This window comes from Mauremys reevesii, linkage group 25 (assembly GCF_016161935.1).
Source record: "Mauremys reevesii isolate NIE-2019 linkage group 25, ASM1616193v1, whole genome shotgun sequence".
Lineage (NCBI taxonomy): Eukaryota > Metazoa > Chordata > Testudines > Geoemydidae > Mauremys > Mauremys reevesii.
Window position 1 is genome coordinate 9,950,670 of NC_052647.1, and position 20,364 is coordinate 9,971,033.

A 20,364-nucleotide genomic window follows, 5' to 3' on the forward strand; every position below is an offset into this window, starting at 1 on the left:
ACACGACTACACGCATGCACACACACACACACATGTACATTCCTGCATGTACCTTCCCCCCAAATACAGGCACATCCCTGCACAGGCACGACTACACGCATGCACACACATGTACATTCCTGCATGCACCTCCCCCCGAATACAGGCACATCCCTGCACACACGACTACACGCCTGCACACACAAACATGTACATTCCTGCATGTACTTCCCCCCAAATACAGGCACATCCCTGCACACACATGACTACACGCATGCACACACACGTACATTCCTGCATGCACCTCTCCCCAAATACAGGCACATCCCTATATACACACAACTACACACATGCACACACACGTAGATTCCTACATGTACCTCCCCTCCGAATACAGGCACATCTCTGCACACACATGACTCCACACATGCACGAACACATGTACATTCCTACAGGCACACACTCCCCCCGAATACAGGCACATCTCTGCACACACACAAATACACACATGCATAAACACATGTACATTCCTGAATGCACCCCCCCCCCCAATACAGGCACATTCCCTACATGCACACGTGAATACATACACACACGAATGCAGTGACAGACACACTAGCACATGCACATCCCTGCACACACATGAATACACACATGCACAAACATATGTACATTCCTGCACTTCCCCCACAAATACAGGCACATCGCTGCATGCATACATAAATACACACACTGGTATATACACATGCCTGCACACACATGACTACACGCCTGCAGACATGCGCAAAGACATGTGCCTCCTTGCATGCACCAATACCCCACCCCGAATACAGGCACATCCCTGCATGCACACCCATGAACATACACCCACACGCTCACACCCCCACTCAGGCACATACAGCCTGGCATATAATCACACACGTATTATTACGCACACACACAAACATACTCATAGGCTCCTTAGAAGGTTAAACCATCAGCCACTGGGGACTTTGTCCAGCTTGGGGTTGGGGTCTAGCCCCAGCTCAGGGAAGGGGGGGGGGTGTCAGGACTCCTGGGTTCTATCCCCAGGTGACAAAGTGGGGCTGTTCTTAATGTTCCCTCTGAATACGGGGGGGGGGGCGGCTCAGTTTCTGGCCGACCCTCTGGTGCCTGGCAACTAATGGCCAGGCCCTTCCCCCCCCCTCCAAGGGGATGCTACAGGTGGGGGAGAACAAAGAAATCAGGTGACCTCGTGGCCCGGGAGAGGAACTGAGCAGAGGAGGAGGGGCTGGAGGGGGTTTCAGTTTGGGGCTGGCTGGGGATGAGGAGTGAAGTGCAGACGTGGGGGTCTGGCTCACTGCCCCCAGAATGGACCCGGCCGAGGGGTCCGGTTCGCGGTACCTACAAGCTCTGTGTTAGACCCTGTTCCTGTCATCGAATAAACCTCTGTGTTACTGGCTGGCTGAGAGTCATGTCTGACTGCGCAGTGGGGGGGCAGGACCCGGTGGCCCCCCCAGGATCCCACTGGGGCAGGCTCGCTGGGGGAAGCGCACGGAGGGGCCGAGGATGCTGAATGCTCCAAGGAGAGACCCAGGAGGTGAAGCCGTGGGAGCTTCTTGCCCTGGGGACAGGCTGCTCCCAGAAAGGAGGCTCCCCAGAGTCCTGCCCGGCTTGGTGGGGAGCAGCTCCAGAGCAGCGCCCGGGGGCTCCGTGACACCCCAGCTCTGGGAGAGGCTGTGGGGGTTAGTGGGGGAGGGGGATCCGGACTCCTGAGTTCTATCCCCAGCTCTGAGCAGTCTGTGGGTGAGGGGAGAGGGGTCTATCCCCAGCTCTGAGCGGGGTGGCGGGGGCAGGACTCCTGGGTTCTATCCCCAGCTCTGAGCGGGGGGTGGCGGGAGGGGGGCAGGACTCCTGGGTTCTATCCCCAGCTCTGGGAGAGGCCTCAGGGGCTAGTGGTTGGAGGGGTGATGGGCAGGGGCCAGAGACACTGGGGGGGGGAGAGGACCCATATCAGCCATTCCCAGGACGCTTCCCTCTCTCCCTGCTGCTTATCGCCCCCTCCCCATGCAGGATAATCCCCCCGCCCCAGGGGCTCCCACCCATTTCCCCCATGGGGCCTGCCCGTTAACCCTTTCCAAGCCGGAACAGCAAGAAGAGATGGGGGGGGCACCCTGGGCTGATGCCCCCCCTCTTGTCACCGCAGGGGTCACACTGGGGTTGGTGGGAGCCAGGATCACCAAGACTGGGGGGGTGGATATTAGGGACCCCCTTAACAGCGGGGGTGGGGGAAGGAATAAGGCTGGCTGGTTGCTAAGCAACTGCAGGGATTGGGGGGCAGGAAGCTAGTGGTGAGATGGGAGAGCCAGGCAGGGGGGGCAGGGGCTTTGTGTGTGGGGGGGGTCCTCATGGCCTGATTCCCTCCCCCCCGGCAGTGTTACAGATTCCAAAGGGGGGGTATTTACAGTTCAAAGGAACCGTTTGATCTGGGACTGAGACACGGAGCCCCTGCGCATGCGCCCGTCACAGCATCCCTCTGTGCCTCAGTTTCCCCACCTGCCCAGTGGGGAGAGTATTTAGCTTGTCAGCTCCGGGGCAGGGACTGTCTCTCAGTGGGTCCGGGCAGCGCCTGGCCCAAGGGGGCCCTGATCCCGGGCGGGGTCTGTGCAGCACCAGGCCCGAAGGGGGCCCCGACCCCGGACGCAGCCTGGAAGCGCAGCTGAGACGCTAACGAAGATGCCTGGGGGGCTGTGGCAAAATGGGAATTTTCAGTAATATTTTCATGACACTCACATGTGCCTCAGTTTCCCTCCGGACATAGCCTTGCTCCCCAGCAGATGCGAAAGGGTTAAATCTGCTCTTGGCCCAGAGCAGGCACCTGGGGCTGGCTAGGGTGGACCCAGGGGCTGGTTCAAGCACCAGCTGGAGACTCCAAACAGCCAAGGGGAGCCCCCCCTGGACCCCCCATTAACACCCAGCAACCCAGCCCCGGCACCAGAGCAAAGGGGTCAGGCTGGGGGTTCAGCGCTGCCCCCTTGGCCGGACAAAGGGCAGAGCCAGAACGGTGCCCACGGCAGCTCTGCTGGGTCCACGCTCTGGCTTGGCCAGGCTGCCCCACGCGACCCCTCAGGGCCACCCGGGGGCCCCGCCGAGGCTGCGAGCAGGGGACTAATGAGACAGGGCAGAGCCAGAGTCACATGGGGCCAAGGGGCGGCTGATCCCCCAAACGCCCGGCCTGGACCCACAGGCGCAGACCCTCAGCCCCACCCTCTGGGCTGGGAGCGGATCCTGGCGGGCCGGGTCCCCCGTCCCCAGTGGGCATTGAATAAACTGGGGATCGTGCACCCGGTAGCACCCGCGATTCGCAGCCGATGGACCCGGCCCCCTGCAGCCGGGAGCCCCCCAGCGAGGGGCAGGGAGCCTGGCCTGGTGCCAGGGAGGCACCGCGGGCCGGAGAAACCCAGGGCACGGCCCTGCGCCAGCCAGCTGCAGAACCCGTCTGCCCCCCGTGTGATCTATGGGCCCTCCCCACGGGCACCCGCCTGCCCCGAGCCCCTTCTGTCCATCCCTTCCCCCCGCACCTGCCCCATGTCCCCACCCGCCCCCAGTCCCCCTCTGTCCATCCCTAACCACCCCCACCCAGCCCCCACCCATCCCTCCCCACCCCCCACCCGCCCCCATTCCCCCTCTGTCCATCCCTTCCCACCCCCACCTGCCCCATGTCCCCACCTGCCCCCATTCCCTCTGTCCATCCCTACCCACCCCACCTGCCCCATGTCCCCCACCCACCCCCATTCCCCTGTCCATCCCTACCCACCCCACCTGCCCCATGTCCCCACCCACCCCCATTCCCCTCTGTCCATCCCTACCCACCCCCACCCACCCCCATTCCCCTCTGTCCATCCCTACCCCCTCACCTGCCCCATGTCCCCCACCTGCCTCCATTCCCCCTCTGTCCATCCCTTCCCAACCCCCACCTGCCCCAGCCCCCATTCCATCCCTTCCCACCGACCTGCCCCATGTCCCCACCCACCCCCATTCCCTCTGTCCATCCCTTCCCACCCCACCTGCCCCATGTCCCCACCTGCCTCCATTCCCCTCTGTCCATCCCTACCCACCCCCACCCACCCCCATCCATCCCTACCCACCCCCACCCACCCCCATTCCCCTCTGTCCATCCCTTCCCCGACCTGCCCCACATCCCCACCCACCCCCATTCCCCTCTGTTCATCCCTTCCCACCCCACCCAGCCCCCATCCATCCCTACCCACCCCATTCCCCTCTGTCCATCCCTTCCACCCCCACCTGCCCCATGTCCCCACCCGCCCCATTCCCCTCTGTCCATCCCTACCCACCCCACCTGCCCCATGTCCCCACCCAGCCCCCATCCATCCCTACCCACCTCCCACCCACCCCATTCCCCATCCATCCCTTCCCAACTCACACCCAGCCCCATCTAACCCTCCCCACGGCAGCCGCCTGCCCCGAGCCCCTCTGTCCATCCCTTCCCACCCCACCTGCCCCATGTCCCCACCCAGCCCCATGCCCCTCTGTCCATCCCTTCCCCGACCTGCCCCACATCCCCACCCGCCCCATTCCCCTCTGTTCATCCCTTCCCACCCCACCTGCCCCATCCCCATCCATCCCTAACCACCCCTCACCCAGGCCCATGCCCCAATCCATCCTTACCCACCCCACCTGCCCCATGTCCCCACCCACCCCCATTCCCCTCTGTCCATCCCTTCCCCCACCTGCCCCATGTCCCCACCCACCCCATTCCCCTCTGTCCATCCCTTCCCCCACCTGCCCCATGTCCCCACCCACCCCCATTCCCCTCTGTCCATCCCTACCCACCCCCACCTGCCCCATGTCCCCACCTGCCTCCATTCCCCTCTGTCCATCCCTTCCCAACCCCACCCAGCCCCCATCCATCCCTTCCCCCGACCTGCCCCACGTCCCCACCCACCCCCATTCCCCTCTGTCCATCCCTTCCCACCCCACCTGCCCCATCCATCCCTACCCACCCCCATTCCCCCAATCCATCCCTTCCCACCCCCACCTGCCCCCATCCCCCCATCCATCCCTACTGACCCACCTGCCCCATCCCGCCGTCCATCCCTACCACCCCACACCCCGCCCCTCTGTCTATCCCTCCACACAGACATCCACCCACCCCAAGCCCCCCTCTATCCATCCCTTCCCACCCCCACCTGCCCCAGGCCCCCCCTCTATCTATCCGGTGCCCGCTGCTGGCAGACCTGGGGCAGGGCTGTGCCGGGCAGGAAGCAGGGGGCGGCTGCCGGACCCTGGGGATCTCTGTGGGGCTCAGACTCCCAGACGGGGTCCGTCGCCCCCTCCTAGCCCCGTGCTCCTCCCCCCCACAGTGGCCTGGGGGCGAGCCCAGCGTCAGCCGTAGCGAGGGGGACGTGGGACCCCAGGAGCCGACCCCCCCCAAGATCCGATCCTGCTGCAGCTCCAGGCCCCGGCCTGCTGGTGGGGGGTGACTGAGGGCCCAATTCTGGAGCGGGGGGGGCACATCCGCCAAGGGCCCAATCCTGGACGGGGGGGGGGGGTGCTGAAGACACCTTGATCCTGGGGTTGCAAAGGGCCTGATCCCGCAGTGGAGACCCCCCCACCCACCAAGACACAAAGCTGCGGAGGGGAATGAGACCCCGATGCCCCCTCCCTGCCCCCGTCTGGGGGCTCCTGGCAGCCCCCCCCCACACCCAGAGCGAGGCTCATCCCCAGCATTGTCACGGCAACCAGGGGGTGGGGCTGAAAACACAGCCGCACCCCCAACAGGCATCAGCCTAGAGCCCCACCAGCTCCCCAGCCGGGGCCCCCCAAGGGAGCCAGGGCCAGCTGCTGCCACCTAGTGGCCACTGGAGGGGGGCTCAACCAGCTACAAAATCACTGGCCCCCCATTTCCACCCCCTACAAAAACGGGCCTGCCCCAGATCCCCCCCGGGGGGGGCAGAACAAACCATCAGACCACGGTTTGCTCTGCTCAGGGGGGTTTATTGGAAAATCCAGGATTCAGAGCCCCCCCCCTCGGCTGATTGCTGGGGAGCAGCGAGGGGGGAACCCCCAGCACAGACCCCACCCCTCAGCGGGGACCTCTCCCAGGAGCGCTGGCCCCTCCAGGCCCCCGTGGATCGCCTGCCCCCCAAACCCCTCTTCCTGGGAGCAGGGCAGCCCCCAGCACAGCCGATCCTAGCGTCTCCGGTGCCCCACGGCACGCTCAGCGCTCCTGGCTGCAGGGCGGGACGGGGGGCAGGCTGAGGGGGGGCCCCATACCCCGGGACTGACCGGGGGGGTGGGAATTGGGGGAGCCCAGCTGAGGCTTGTTTCCCCGATGGCGGGGGGGGGGCCCAACAGCAGGTGCAGGGAGGAGCTGGACCTGCAGCCGGGGCGCTGGGGAATGAAGCAGGTGGCTCTGGGTGGAGATCAGGGGGGAGAGGCCAGGGAGGCTGCCGGGGAGGTGCTAGGGGCTGGGAGGGAGGAGAGGGGAGCATGGGGGTGCCCGGCCTGCGCGGTGCTGGGGGCAAAAAGGGCCCGGGGGGGGCGGGGAGTGGGGGCGCCAGGGGTCGGGCTGGGCGGGGGGGGGGGGGGGTGGGGGGGTGGTGGGGAGTGGGGGGTCGGGGGAGGCGGGGCTGGGGCCCTTCCGGCGCAGGACGACGTCGACGTGGGCGGCTGGATTCATGGCGTAGAAGGCGTTGGCCCCGTCAGGGATCAGCAGCTCTGGGGGGTCGGAGGAGAGTGTGAGGGGGGCACAATGGTACTGAAGACCCCCCAGCTGGTCCTCGTCTCCCCCTGCCCCTCCCCCAACACCTCCCCCCATGCCCTCACCCCCCCAACCGTCCCCCCACCTGTGACATCTCCCCTCCCCGTCCCAGCCGGGCCCCCCTCACCTCTGCCGCCCCCCAGCAGCTGCAGGAGCTGGAAGGCTCCGGGCGGGGTCCCGTCCAGGCCGTGTTTCTGGAGGCCGCGCAGCACCACGGCCGGGGTCTTGTCCTGGCTGGTCAGCTGGGGGGCCGGAGGGGGGCACAGGATCAGGGTGGGGGAGGGCAGCACATGCAGGGGTGGGGGCGGGAGCATGCAGGATGGGGAGGGTACAGGGCAGCAATGGGGATGGGGCGGGGCCAGCCCCAGCCCCGCCCCACAGGCAGGACCCCCCAGCCCCCCCTCACCAGGATGCTCCTGTAGAGGTTGCCGTGGGCGTTGTCCATGCTGACCCGCACGATGCACGAGTCCGCCCCCTGCTGGTTGTACAGGGGCGAGCCGGGGCGGCGGGCGAGGGGGGAGGGCGGCTCCTCGGGGGGGCAGGTGCTCACCGGCAGCTCCAGCAGGCTCTGGGCGCGGGGGGGGGGGGGGTAATGGGAGCTGGTGAGCAAGCAGGGAGAGAACCCAGGAGTCCCCACCAGCTCTAACCACTGCACCCCACTCCCCTCCCAAAGTGGGGATAGAACCCAGGAGTCCGGGCTCCCAGCCCCGCCCTCCCCCCCAGCTCTAACCACCGCACCCCACTCCCCTCCCAAAGCGGGGACAGAACCCAGGAGTCCGGGCTCCCAGCCCCGCCCTCCCCCCCAGCTCTAACCACCGCACCCCACTCCCCTCCCAGAGCGGGGAGAGAACCCAGGAGTCCGGGGTTCCCCCCTCCCCCTGCTCTAATCACTGGAGCCCAGCGGACACTGGCCTTTGCACTGGCCCAGCTCAGCCCACCCCCAGCTACCCCGGCAGCCCCCCGGCATCCCACGGTACCTTGCCAAGGGGACCCCCCATCTCCGGGGAGCAGGGGGCATTGGGCCCCTCATCGGCTTCGCAGCTGCTGCCGGTGCCCGCGGGCGAGATGCTGCCCTTTGCGGAGGGCAGACGGGGGGGCAGGGCCTCGGCCCCCAGCAGGAGCCTGAGGGGAGATGGGGGTGAATGGGCAAGAAAGGGGGGAGGAAGGGCTGGGGGGGCCGAAAAGAGAACCTGCCCCCCAGACATCTCCCTCCCTCTCCAGACGCCAATTCCACCCTCCCAGAGAGAGATGCCCCCCAACACCCACCTCCTCCCCCCAATACCCACGGACCCCCTGCCCCTCCCCCACCTCCACATGCATGTGGGAAATCTGGTAATAGTTTTATGACCACTACGTGTGCCTCAGTTTCCCCACTGATTCTGCCTGACCAGGCGCTAGTGCCAAGGGAATGACCCCCAGAGGAGAGGGGAGTGAGGCCTGGCCTAGGGCTGCCCCATGGCGCCCCCAGGATCGACCCCTCTGAGCAGGGGATGCGGGAAGCCGACGGGACCCCCCATGGGAAACTGAGGCAGGCTGGGCACAGCCAGCGCCATCCCCACACCCCCCAGGCAGGGCTCCCGGCTCCCGGAGCTCCCGGAGCTCAGGCCGGGGGGGGCTGCTCACAGGCAGACGGACGCCGCGGCTGGACAGACCATTGGGATCGTCCCGCCCGGCCTTTCGGAGAGCCCAGGTCAGCTCCGGAGACGCCCCCGGCCGCGGCACGGCGCTGATGGGGGCTCCCAGCTGCAGGGGGGCCGGGGGGCGGGGTAACTCCCGAGCTGGGGGGGCGACTGCCGAGCTGGGGGGGGCTGGGGGTGACTTACGAGCTGAAGCGTTTGCTGAGGCTGCGTTTGACGCGGGGTGAGTTGGGGCAGGAGTCGGCTGGGGGCTCAATGAGCCGCGAGACCCGGTAGCTGGGGGGGGGGAGCGGAGGGGGGGTTCGCGAGTGTCCGTCCTGCCCCCCCCCTTCTGCGGCTACTTCGCTCCTTCCATCATGCAGGGGGATGCTCCAGGCAGCTCCCCATGTGATGCCCCACTGCCCCCCCCACTGACCCCTGGCCTCTCTCCTGCCCCCCTCACTGCCCCCTCCTCCACCTCCCTACTGCCCCCGGCCTCTCTTCTGCCCCCTCCCCACCTCCCTACTTCCCCCACTGCCCCCGGCCTCTCTCCTGCCCCCTCACTGCCCCCTCCTCCACCTCCCTACTGCCCCGGACTCTCTTCTGCCCCTCCCCCACCTCCCTACTGCCCCCACTGACCCCCGGCCTCTCTCCTGCCCCCTCACTGCCCCTCCCCACCTCCCTACTGCCCCTGGCCTCTCTTCTGCCCCCTCCCCTGCCTCTCTCCTGCCACCCCTCACTGCCCCCTCGCCACCGGCCCCCTCTAGCCCCTCCTCTGCCCCCCACTGCACTCCCTGCTCACTGACCACCTCCCACCTGCCCCGCCACTGCGACCCCCCGAGACCCCCTCCCCGCCCCCGGGTACCTCTGCTCCTCGGCGAGCCGGCCGTGGCGCTGGAAGGCGGCCAGCACGGGGGGGTTGGGGTGCAGGGCGTAGCCCCGGCACGACGCCTGCAGCTGCTGGATCCGCAGCAGGATCTCGGCCTCCTGGGCCCAGAGACGGGGTTCAGGGCCCCGCTCCCGTCCCCCCCAATCCTCCCGCCCCACAGCTCCCATCCCCGCCATTCGCCTCCTGTCCCCCCAACTCCCGTCCTCCCTGCCCCCCCAGCCTCCCGCCCCCCCAGCTCCTGTCCCCCCCAATCCTCCTGCCCCACAGCTCCCGTCCCAGCCATCCGCCTCCTGTCCCCCCAACTCCCGTCCTCCCGCCCCAGCTCCGCCATCCGCCTCCTGTCCCCAACTCCCATCCTCCCTGCCCCCAGCCTCCCGCCCCAGCTCCTGTCCCCCAATCCTCCTGCCCCACAGCTCCGTCCCAGCCATCCGCCTCCTGTCCCCCAACTCCCGTCCTCCCGCCCCAGCCCCAACTCCCGTCCTCCCTGCCCCCAGCCTCCCGCCCCAGCTCCTGTCCCCCAATCCTCCTGCCCCACAGCTCCGTCCCAGCCATCCGCCTCCTGTCCCCCAACTCCCGTCCTCCGCCCCCAGCTCCTGTCCCCACAGCTCCTGTCCCCCCCAATCCTCCCGCCCCACAGCTCCCGTCCCCGCCATCCGCCTCCTGTCCCCCCAACTCCCGTCCTCCCCGCCCCCCCAGCCTCCTGCCCCCACAGCTCCTGTCCCCCCAATCCTCCCGACCCACAGCTCCGTCCCCACCATCCGCCTCCTGTCCCCCAACTCCCGTCCTCCCCGCCCCAGCTCCTGTCCCCCCAATCCTCCCGCCCCACAGCTCCCGTCCCCGCCGTCTGCCTCCTGTCCCCCAGCTCCCGTCCTCCTCGTCCACCCAGCCTCCCGCCCCACAGCCCTCATCCTGTCACCCCCACCTCCCATCCCCAGCCTCCCATCCACTCCCGTGCCCCCAGCACTCATCCTGCCACCGCAGGCCTCCTGTCCTCCATCCCCAGCTCCCATCCCCACCATCCACCCCAGCTTCCTGTCCCCACCCCCAGCCCCCTTCCCATCACCCCAGCTCCCATCCCCTGACCCTCCCCCCCAATTTCTCCCACCAACAGATCAGAGATCTCAGGAGTCCTGACTCCCAGCCCCTCCCCCCCCACTCCCCTCTGCTCTCCCAGGGTCCCGGCCAGCCCCTCTCCCCCCCACTCACCTTCCGCCTCTTTTCAAAGTTGATGAGCCCACCCTGGGGGGAATCAGAGAGAGAACGTGAGGGGGTTGGGCCCCCCCAGTGGTTACCCCAGGAAGGGGCTGGCACTGGGGGAGGGGTCCCGGCCCCCGGGGGCAGGATGTGCACAAGAGCCTCTGGGGGTCTCGGGGGAAGAGCAGCTCGGCCCTAGGGGGCCCCTGAGATGGGCACTGTGGGGGTGACACAGCGAGGGTGTGAGCCTGGGACCCCCAGCCCCCTCGACTCACCTCCAGGAAATCCGGCAGCGCCGTGTCCAGCATCACCAGATCCGTCAAGAAGGTGCCAAGGTACGGGACAGTGCCCGGGGGGGGCGCCTGGAGGGGGAGGGTCCGGGTCACCCACACGGCTCTGCCGGTGCCCCTCACTCCCGACTCGCAGCCCCCCGTTATCCCTCCTCACCCCCACCCCAAGTTCTGCCAGTGCCCCTCACTCCCGACTCGCAGCCCCCCGTTATCCCTCCTCACCCCCACCCCCCGTTCTGCCGGTGCCCCTCACTCCCGACTTGCAGCCCCCCGTTATCCCTCCCCACCCCCCACCCTGAGCTCTGCCAGTGCCCCTCACTCCCGACTCGCAGCCCAGCAGGTGCCCCTCACTCCCGACTCGCAGCCCCCCCGTTATCCCTCCCCACCCCCCACGCCGCGCGCTGCCAGTGGCCCCCAATCCCCACCCGCAGCCCAGCAGGTGCCCCTCACTCCCGACCCGCAGCCCTGCAAGGCCCTAGACCCTGGCCGGGTCCCATCGCTCACCACTGGCTTCTCCGGGGGATTCAGTTTCTGAGTCGCTTTGCGGGCGACGCGGGGGCTGGGGGCTCCCTCGGGGATGCCCTGGGCAGCATCTCCCTGTGCAGACGGATGGGTCCGGCAGGGCCCAGCGCAAAGAAATCATTGATGGGAGCCTGCAGTACATGGAGGGAAATCCCACTGCCGGGGGCACGGTGCCCCAGTGTCCCCATCCCCTGCAGCACGATATCCCCCGGTGCCCCCTGCCCTACACCCCTGGTAAGCCCCCCACCCTGCCCCCACAGCATGGCACCCCCAGCAAGCCCCCTGCTCACCAAGGCCCCCCGCCCCCTGCTGAGCCCCCTGCCCCCAAAGCATGGCACCCTCCCAGCAAGCCCCCCACCTTTCACCGAGCCCCCTCACTCCCTGGGGCACAGCACCCCATAGCATGGCCCCAGCGCCAGGTACCTGCAGCAGGATTTCCCGGCAGCTCAGGTGATTCTTGTCATCGGAGAAGATCTGCGAGAGCTTCCGGAAGATGCCCATGGTGTCCCTGGGGGCGGGACGGGACCGAGACAGAGCTCTGTCCATGCATGCACCCCCAATCCCCACCCCTGCACCCCCAATCCCCACCCCCACCCAGCCCGCACCCCAATCCCCATCCCTGCACCCCCAATCCCCACCCCCACCCAGCCCAGTACCCCCAATCCCCATCCCCACCTGCCCCCACACCCCCAATCCTCAACCCCTGATCCTCATCCCCATCGGCCCCGCATCCTCAACCCTCAGCCTCCGATCCCCGCCCCCAGCTGCCCCGGCACCCCCAATCCTCAGTGCCTGATCCCTGCCCCCACCTGCCCTGGCACCCCCAATCCTCAGCCCCTGTCATAAACATAAAGGGAAGGGTAACAGCCCTCCTGTGTACAGTCCTATAAAATCCCTCCTGGCCAGATGCACAAAATCCTTTTACCTGTAAAGGATTAAGAAGCTCAGGTAACTTGGCTGACACCTGAACCAAAAGGACCAATAAGGGGGCAAGATACTTTCAAATGGGGGGCGGCGGGGGGTTGTTTTGTCTGTCTGTTCTGTGTGTTTGCTGGAGACAGATCAAGAGAAATCCAACCCCTCTCGAGTTAGCAGGTATTTAGCAAGGAAACGCCTTAGATTAGCTTTTGTTTTGGCTTGTGATTTTCTCTGTGCCGAGAGGGAGGTTTAGCCCCGTTTTCTCGTTTTGTAACTTTAAAGTTTTGCCCAGAGGGAAACCCTCTGCTGATCGCCTGTGAGGTTCCCTTCCAGTCCAGTCGTCCAGAGATGCTCCAGTCACCGTTTCTCTTTCTAATAAAGTTCTGGTTTTTTAATAATCTAATTGGGTTTTTTAGTGTCCGAAAAACCCAGGGCTGATCTCGGCTTGTTTATTCTCCAGCCTCCCCAGGAAAGGGGGTGAAGGGGCTTGGGGGATATTTTGGGGAAATCGGACTCCAAGTCGTCCTTTTGCTGATTCTTTGTTTGAATCGCTTGGTGGTGGCAGCAGTTACCTAATCTGAGGACAAGGGAAGGATTTGTGCCTTGGGGAGTTTTTAACCTAAGATGGTAGAAATAAGCGTAGGGGGTCTTTCATGCGGGTCCCCACATCTGTACCCCAGAGTTCAGAGTGGGGAGGGAACCCTGATAACCCTCTATCCCCACCCCCAGCTCCCCCAAACCTCAACCCCCAATCCCCACCCCCAGCTCCCCCAAACCTCAGTCCCCAATCCCGGCACCCACCTATCCCTGCGTCCTGCACCCTCCTGACACTATCCCCACCCCGGCACCCTGATCCTCTCACCCCCCCTATTCCTGTCCCACCCACCCCCACCCCCTGAACCCCATCCTGGCAGCCTCCCCAGCATGTCCTGATCCCACTCATAGCACCCCTCCAGGGTCACCGGGATCCTCCGGACCCCACTCCCCACCGTGAGCCCCAACCCAAGAGCACTGGCTCTTGGGGGCAAGTCCCGCCCTCTGGAAGGCGGGACTTCCTGGATTAGCCCTGGCCATCCCAGCCATGCCTTCGGGGGGCGCTGGTCAGATTGCATGGAGCCAAACTCACCCCCAAGCTCCGCCCACCAAGCCAAAGGGGGGCAGGGTGTGAAAGCTGCCGCTCTCCACTGCCGGACAGCCCCCGCCCCCTCCATTCAGCCCCCCAGCTCTCACCGGCTGACGGCAGCCCAGGTCCTCTTGAGCCGGTGCACGGGGCTGGACTGCAGGGCGGAGATCACGGCTCGCAGGGAGGAGAAGTTTCGCAGAACGCAGCAGTGCTGGGGGGGGAGGGGAGTCAGTGGGATCCAGCTGCCCCCCCCCCCGAGATCTACGCCGCAACCCTCCACAAGTCCAGTTACTACTGGACTCCCTCCCCCAACCCCTGCTGGCCTGGATCCCCCCAACCTCCCATAAGTGCCCCTCACCTTCCCCCACACCTCACTGGGCCCCCTCAGCCCTGCCCCCCACCCCACCCCCTCAGCTGTCCCCTGCCCCCACCTGGGCGATGGCCACCCACTTCTCCAGCAGCCGGGCTCTCTGCGGCGCACGGAGCTGCACATCACCCAGCACCGAGGCGACGACGCAGCCGGTGACGGCGTTGAACTGGGCCACGGTGGCGCAGACGCTGGGCGCTGCCCCCTCGCGGTCCCGCTGCGACCACACGCAGCCCAGGCAGTGGAAGGGCCGCACCTGCATGAACAGCTCCTGGGGGGGAGGAGGGAGTGGGGGAGGGCCCATGCTCTATGCCCAGGCACAGCAAAGGAACAGAACCCAGGAGTCCTGGCTCCCAACCCTCCCGCTCTAGCCACTAGACTCCACTCCCCTCCCAGAGCTGGGGAGAGAACCCAGGAGTCCTGCCCCTCGGGCCCCCTGCCCTAACCACTGGGCTATGCTCTCTTGGGTGATCTGGCCCCGCTCCCCCAGCCCCCCACTTACTATGTCCATTAGTGTCAGCTGCTCGGCCACTTCCTCCACACTGAACGACAGGAGATCGGGGGACTCCCCGCAGCCCTCTGGCCCCCCCTCGCCCCCCAACACCAGCGGACCATCCCCAGGGGATTCACAGCCTGCAGGGGAGACAGCGCAGGGCATCAGACCTGCTGGCTGCACAGGGCCTGCGAGGGGGACAGGCGCTGAGGGGTTCCAGCCAAGGGATGGGCGGAGGAGGGGCTAAGATGAACAGGCAGACGAGGGGCTGTAGCCAGGGGACTGGTGGTGGTGGTGGAAGAGCCAGGAGGGGGACAGATGCTGGGGGGTTGTAGCCGGGGGACAGATGGAGGTGGGGGTTGTAGCTGGGGGTGAGGGGGACAGGCGGAGGGCGGGAATTGTAGCCAGGGGACAGGCAGAGGCAGGGATTGTAGCCAGGGGACAGGCAGAGACGGCAGTTGTAGCCAGGGGACAGGCGGAGGAAGAGGACAGGTGGATGCAGGGGTTGTAGTCAGGGGACAGGCGGAGGCAGGGGACACGTGGAGGCGGTGGTTGTAGCCAGGGGACAGGTAGAGGCAGGGGACAGGCGGAGGTGGGGATTGTGGCCAGGGGACAGGCGGAGGCAGGGGACAGGCGGCAGCGGGAGTTGTGGCCAGGGGACAGGCAGAGGCAGGGGACAGGCGGAGGCGGTGGTTGTAGCCAGGGGACAGGCGGAGGCAGGGGACAGGCGGAGGCAGGGGTTGTAGCCAGGGGACAGGCAGAGGCAGGGGACAGGCGGAGGTGGGGATTGTGGCCAGGGGACAGGCGGAGGCAGGGGACAGGCAGAGGTGGGGGTTGTAGCCAGGGGACAGGCAGAGGAAGAGGACAGGTGGATGCAGAGGTTGTAGCCAGGGGACAGGCGGAGGCAGGGGACAGGTGGAGGCGGTGGTCGTAGCCAGGGGACAGGTAGAGGCAGGGGACAGGCGGAGGTGGTGGTTGTAGCCAGGGGACAGGCGGAGGCAGGGGACAGGTGGAGGTGGGGATTGTGGCCACGGGACAGGCGGCAGCGGGGGTTGTGGCCAGGGGACAGGCAGAGGCAGGGGACAGGCGGAGGCGGTGGTTGTAGCCAGGGGACAGGCGGAGGCAGGGGTTGTAGCCAGGGGACAGGCGGAGGCAGGGGACAGGCGGAGGCGGTGGTTGTAGCCAGGGGACAGGCAGAGGCAGGGGACAGGCAGAGGTGGGGATTGTGGCCAGGGAACAGGCGGAGGCAGGGGACAGGCGGAGGCGGGGATTGTGGCCAGGGAACAGGCGGCAGTGGGGATTGTGGCCAGGGGACAGGCGGAGGCAGGGGACAGGCGGAGGCGGTGGTTGTAGCCAGGGGACAGGCGGCAGCGGGGGTTGTGGCCAGGGGACAGGCGGAGGCAGGGGTTGTGGCCAGGGGACAGGCGGAGGCAGGGGACAGGCGGAGGTGGGGATTGTGGCCAGGGGACAGGCGGAGGCGGTGGTTGTAGCCAGGGAACAAGCGGCAGTGGGGGTTGTAGCCAGGGGACAGGCGGAGGCAGGGGTTGTGGCCAGGGGACAGGTGGAGGCAGGGGGGTTGTAGCCCAGAGTCTCTTACTCTCAGGCTCCGCCTGTTCATCTCTCGGCTCCTCCTGGAAGCTCTGCAGTAGCCCTTCGGCCCGCGCACACCCCTCCGAGCCCGGGGCTGCCTGGCGCAGGTAGCCATGGAGCTGGCGCAGGCTGGGGTGCTGGGGGGGCTCCCGGAAATCCTCGGGGTGATCACGCAGCCAGAGCTCCAGCACCTGCAGCACAGCCCTGGGGGGGTAGGGGAGGGTCAGTCCTGGCAAGAGGGGGCAGATCAGGCTCTGAGGCCCCTCCCCTCTGGGACTGGGGGGAATCCCTATAACCCATAGCAGCCCCCTCCCCTGGCCTGGCTGGGGGAGGGCCCCCACCACGGGAACCGGACTGCAGGGTTCTCGCCCTGCAGCTTCCCCAGAGACCAGCCCCCTGGGGCTCCTCTGTTGGGGGAGGGGGGATCCCAGCACCCCTCCAGCTCACTTGTTGGAGTGGGAGGAGCCCAGCGCCCCCTGGGGCTCCCCTGTCAGGGAAGGGGGGATCCCAGCAACCCCTGGGGCTCCTCTGTTGGGGGAGGGGGGATCCCAGCACCCCACCCAGCTCACCTGTTGGGTGGGGGGAGCCCAGCGCCCTCCCCCGGCTCACCTGTCGGGGGTGGGGGGATCCCAGCGCCCCCCCGGGCTCACCTGTCGGGGGAGGGGGGATCCCAGCACACCCCCCCGGGCTCACCTGTCGGGGGAGGGGGGATCCCAGCGTCCCCCCAGGCTCACCTGTCGGGGGAGGGGGAATCCCAGCGCCCCTCCGGGCTCACCTGTCGGGGGTGGGGGGATCCCAGCGCCCCCCCGGGCTCACCTGTCGGGGGAGGGGGGATCCCAGCACCCCCCCCCCGGGCTCACCTGTCGGGGGAGGGGGGATCCCAGCGCCCCCCCGGCTCACCTGTCGGGGCCCAGCGGCAGCAGCAGCTCCAGCACGCGGCCGGGGGTGGCGAAGGCGCGGTAGGTGGCCAGGAAGCTGGGGAGGTAGCCGGGGTCGCTCTCTGCACTGGCCGAGACCAGGCCCCTCACCAGCTGGGGCAGGGTCCCGGCGCGCAGCCGGCGCAGCTTGCAGGTGCGGTACTGCACGAAGGGGCAGGGGGGGCCGGCTCCGGCCTGCGGGGGAGTGGATGGGGATAGAGAAGTATGGAGAGATTGAGACAGAGGGAACAGAAGGAATAATTACATCACCCCAGCCTCTTCCCCTCCTGCAGGACCCCAAAAGGGTCCACTGGCCTGAGCTGCAGCCACCTCTGGTGTGGGGCCGGGGGCTGTTTATACAGAGACCCCTGGCCCGGTGCTGAGCTGCAGCCACCTCTGGGGTGGGGCCGGGGGCTGTTTATACAGAGACCCCTGGCCCGGTGCTGAGCTGCAGCCACCTCTGGGGTGGGGCCGGGGGCTGTTTATACAGGGACCCCTCGCCCGGCTCTGAGCTGCAGCCACCTCTGGGGCGGAGCCCAGGGGCTGTTTATACAGAGACCCCTCGCCCGGCACTGAGCTGCAGCCACCTCTGGGGCGGAGCCCAGGGCTGTTTATAACAACGCTGGCAGCGGATTAGGTCCGGAGGTGAAGAATTCCAGCTCCGGTAGAAAATGAGCCAAAGTCCCAGCACAGCGCCCCCGGCTGGCCCCCCGCCCCGCTCCCTGCAGCACCAGGTACCCTCCCCCAGGCAGGTGCTGGTCCAGCCCCCTTGGCTCAGGCGAGCTGACAGGCCCCTGGCGGAGCCCCCCGTACCAGCGGGCAGGGTCCCCCGTGGGCCGCAGGCTCCGCCCTCACCCGCTGCAGGGTGACGCTGTAGATGGCCCCGTCTTCCACCTCTTCACCCCACTGCTGGAGGGGCTCCTGCGGGGGGAGAACAGACCAGGCCATGGGCCCGGCCAGCCCCCAACACCCAGCGATGGGGCTGGGGCGCTGGGAATCAGGCCTCCTGGGTTCTGTCCCCAGTTCTGGGAGGACAGTGGGATCTAGTGGTTAGAGTGGGGGGGCGGGGCTGGGAGCCAGGACTCCTGGGTTCTCTCCCCAGCTCTGCCACAGACAGGTTTCCCCTGGGGGGGGTGAGGATTAAGGGGGCCCCTCACCCCACCCCCGGTGCAGCCATCAGCCTGGGGTGCTGGCAGCTCTGGGGCTGAAGGATGGTGCTGCAGTGCGGCTCCCTCCCTGCAGGCAGCCCCCCGGCACGCCACCGCCCCCTACAGGCGGGTGCTGAATCCACATCCCTAGAGAACAGAGGGAGAAACTGAGGCACGAAGCTGCTTTGGAAGCGACTAGAACTCAGGAGTCCGGACTCCCAGCCCCCTGCTAAAGGGGGGAGGAGCAGGGGCCACCCACCCCCACGGGGGGGGGGGAGAAGCGGGCGTGGCATGTGGGGGGGGCAGAGCACTCTGCGGCTCCGGCTACCCTGAACAAGCCCCCATTTAAGGAGCCGGAGCGGAGCCGCCCAACCGGTCCAGCAGGGTCGGCCTCCCCCAGCCCCACCTCCACAAGGGGCCCTGCTGCCCCCCCGCCCCACCCCCACCCCAGCTGGTGGGGGGGGGGCTGCCATCCCAGTAGCCGCAAGTCAGGTTCTCCCCCCCAGCTCGGGGATGTGGGGCTGGCGTCCGGCACCCTGATCCCCATGGGACGCGGCCGCCTGGGAAGGGGGGTGAGGTCTCCAATCCCCCCGAGCTGCCCCCACCCCACCATGCCCCATCGTTCGCGGTGAGCTGGGGGGGTCTCGACCCAGGCCCCAGCAGGGGAGGTGCCCCCCGGACACAAAGCGCCCCTCCCCCCCGGGCACCCAGCGCCCCCCAGGCACCCAGCGCCCCCTTACCCCCGGGCACCCAGCGCCCCCCGGGCACCCAGCGCCCCCCTTACCCCCCCCCCGGGCACCCAGCGCCCCCCTTCCCACCCAGCCCCAGGCACCCAGCGCCCCCGGGCAGCCATGTGCCCCCCGCCCGCAGCCCAGCCGAGGGGCCGCCCCCCAGGGCCGATGTCTCTGCCGGGCGGGGGTTCGGGCCCCGGGCGCGGCGTTACCATCGGGCGCTCCGGCGCCGGGGCTGGATCGCGGCGTCCGCCCTTGACTCGGCGGCGCCGGGAAGGTCTCTCGGCTGCAGCCCCGGGGGGAGGGGCCGGGCCGCCGGGGGGAGGGGAGGGGGTGGGCAGCGCAGCTTGGGCACAAGGGGCCCCTCCCCCCATCCAAGGGGTGGGGGCGGGAGAGCAGCGCAGGGCGCGCCTGGGACATGGAGTCCCGGCCTGAGACCCAGCCGCCCCCGGGGAGGGGACGTGGGGCGCTCAGTGGGGAGGCTCAGCCCCCTGGAGGGGGCCAGGAGTGGGGCAGCCGGGGGGACTGAGAGCTGGGGGAGGACAGGCTGCAGGGCAAAGTCTAGTAGTCGGGGGAGGGGGGAGTGCGGGGAGCCAGGACTCCTGGGTTCTCTCTGTGGGTGCAGCAGCGGCTGGGGCAGGACGCGGGCAGGTCTCCCCTGGTCAGAACTCGGGGGCACCTGAAACCCCACTGGCCCCATCTCGCCTTCCTCCGACTCCAGGCAGGGGAGCAGGGGGCTGCGGGTCGGGAGTGAGGGGCACTGGCAGGGCTGAGGTGGGGGTCCCAGGGATGGGCAGCAGGGGGCTGCGGGTCGGGAGTGAGGGGCACCGGCAGGGCTGAGGTGGGGGCCCCAGGGGTGGGCAGCAGGGGGCTGCGGGTCGGGAGTGAGGGGCACCGGCAGGGCTGAGGTGGGGGTCCCAGGGATGGGCAGCAGGGGGCTGCGGGTCGGGAGTGAGGGGCACTGGCAGGGCTGAGGTGGGGTCCCAGGGATGGGCAGCAGGGGCTGCGGTGCGGGTGTGAGGGGCACCGGCTGGGCTGAGGTGGGGGTCCCTGGGGTGGGCAGCAGGGGGCTGCGGTTCGGGAGTGAGGGGCACCGGCAGGGCTGAGGTGGGGGCCCCAGGGGTGGGTAGTAGGGGCTGTGGGTCGGGAGTGAGGGGCACCGGCAGAGCTGGGGGGCCCCAGGGGTAGCCAGCAGGGGCTGCGGGTCAGGAGTGAGGGGCACCGGCAGGGCTGAGGTGTGGAGAGCCCAGAGCTGCAATCTGTGGTTGACACTGAACGGGGGGGGGGAGCGGCCGGGAGCAGATGCCCCCTGGGGGTCACAGCTCTGGCAATCGGGGCGGGGGGCAGGACACGGGCTGAGGGGGGCATGTCCCAGTGGGCCCCGCGCCCCAGGGCCGCTCGCTGCCCGGCGGGGCCCCACTCCCATCCCCCACTTCATCACAGCTGATCCCCCTGGGCAGCCTCTCCTGAGGGGCAGGGGGTGATTTGGGGGTACAGCCGCCTGGCCCCCCAGTTCCCTTCCAGCCTGGCCTCCTCTCTCTGGCTGTGCCCCCGCCAGTGCTGCCCCGGGGCTGGGATCACGCTGGGCGTGGGACACTCCTGCCCCCGCTCCCAGGGGCACTCGCCCGGCAGCATGGAGCCGGGGGCAGAGCCGCCACGAGCCCCCCTTTCTGACAGGGGAAACTGAGGCGCGGGGGGGGAAGCTGGGCACACGGGCTCTCAGATCAGAGCCTGGGGCCAGGCTCAGGCGGGTGGAGGCTCCTGGGGCCGGGGTGAAGCAGAGCCCAGGGGGGATCAAATCTTTGCTGCTGGCGCCCCCCCCCC

The 20,364-nt window shown here is 68.1% G+C and overlaps 1 protein-coding gene across 1 annotated transcript; it reads right to left on the reverse strand.

Moving 5' to 3' along the window:
- Nucleotides 1–1,903: 1,903 nt before the first annotated feature.
- Nucleotides 1,904–19,327, reverse strand: RGL3 (ral guanine nucleotide dissociation stimulator like 3). The gene is made up of 18 exons (XM_039514703.1): nucleotides 18,753–19,327; nucleotides 17,475–17,582; nucleotides 16,645–16,856; nucleotides 15,752–15,948; nucleotides 14,164–14,294; nucleotides 13,726–13,932; nucleotides 13,402–13,505; nucleotides 11,677–11,761; nucleotides 11,236–11,328; nucleotides 10,717–10,803; nucleotides 10,454–10,486; nucleotides 9,224–9,345; nucleotides 8,566–8,655; nucleotides 7,720–7,864; nucleotides 7,149–7,310; nucleotides 6,870–6,984; nucleotides 6,608–6,699; nucleotides 1,904–1,948 (listed from the first exon to the last, which is right to left on the reverse strand). The coding sequence occupies exons 1-18, from the start codon at nucleotides 18,912–18,914 to the stop codon at nucleotides 1,904–1,906; spliced, it is 2,190 nt and encodes a 729-aa protein (XP_039370637.1). The 5' UTR covers nucleotides 18,915–19,327.
- Nucleotides 19,328–20,364: the final 1,037 nt, after the last annotated feature.

Excerpts from the sequence above, each read along its gene's own strand:
- RGL3 (XM_039514703.1), bottom strand. The coding sequence starts at position 18,914 with ATGGGGGGAGGGGCCCCTTGTGCCCAAGCTGCGCTGCCCACCCCCTCC. Across the intron at positions 7,865-8,565 it reads CTCAGCAAACGCTTCAGCTC|GCTCCTGCTGGGGGCCGAGG; the intron begins GTAAGTCACCCC and ends ATCTCCCCTCAG. Across the intron at positions 1,949-6,607 it reads GCCGGAAGGGCCCCAGCCCC|TGTCTCTGGCCCCTGCCCAT; the intron begins GCCTCCCCCGAC and ends TCCCCCCCCCAG.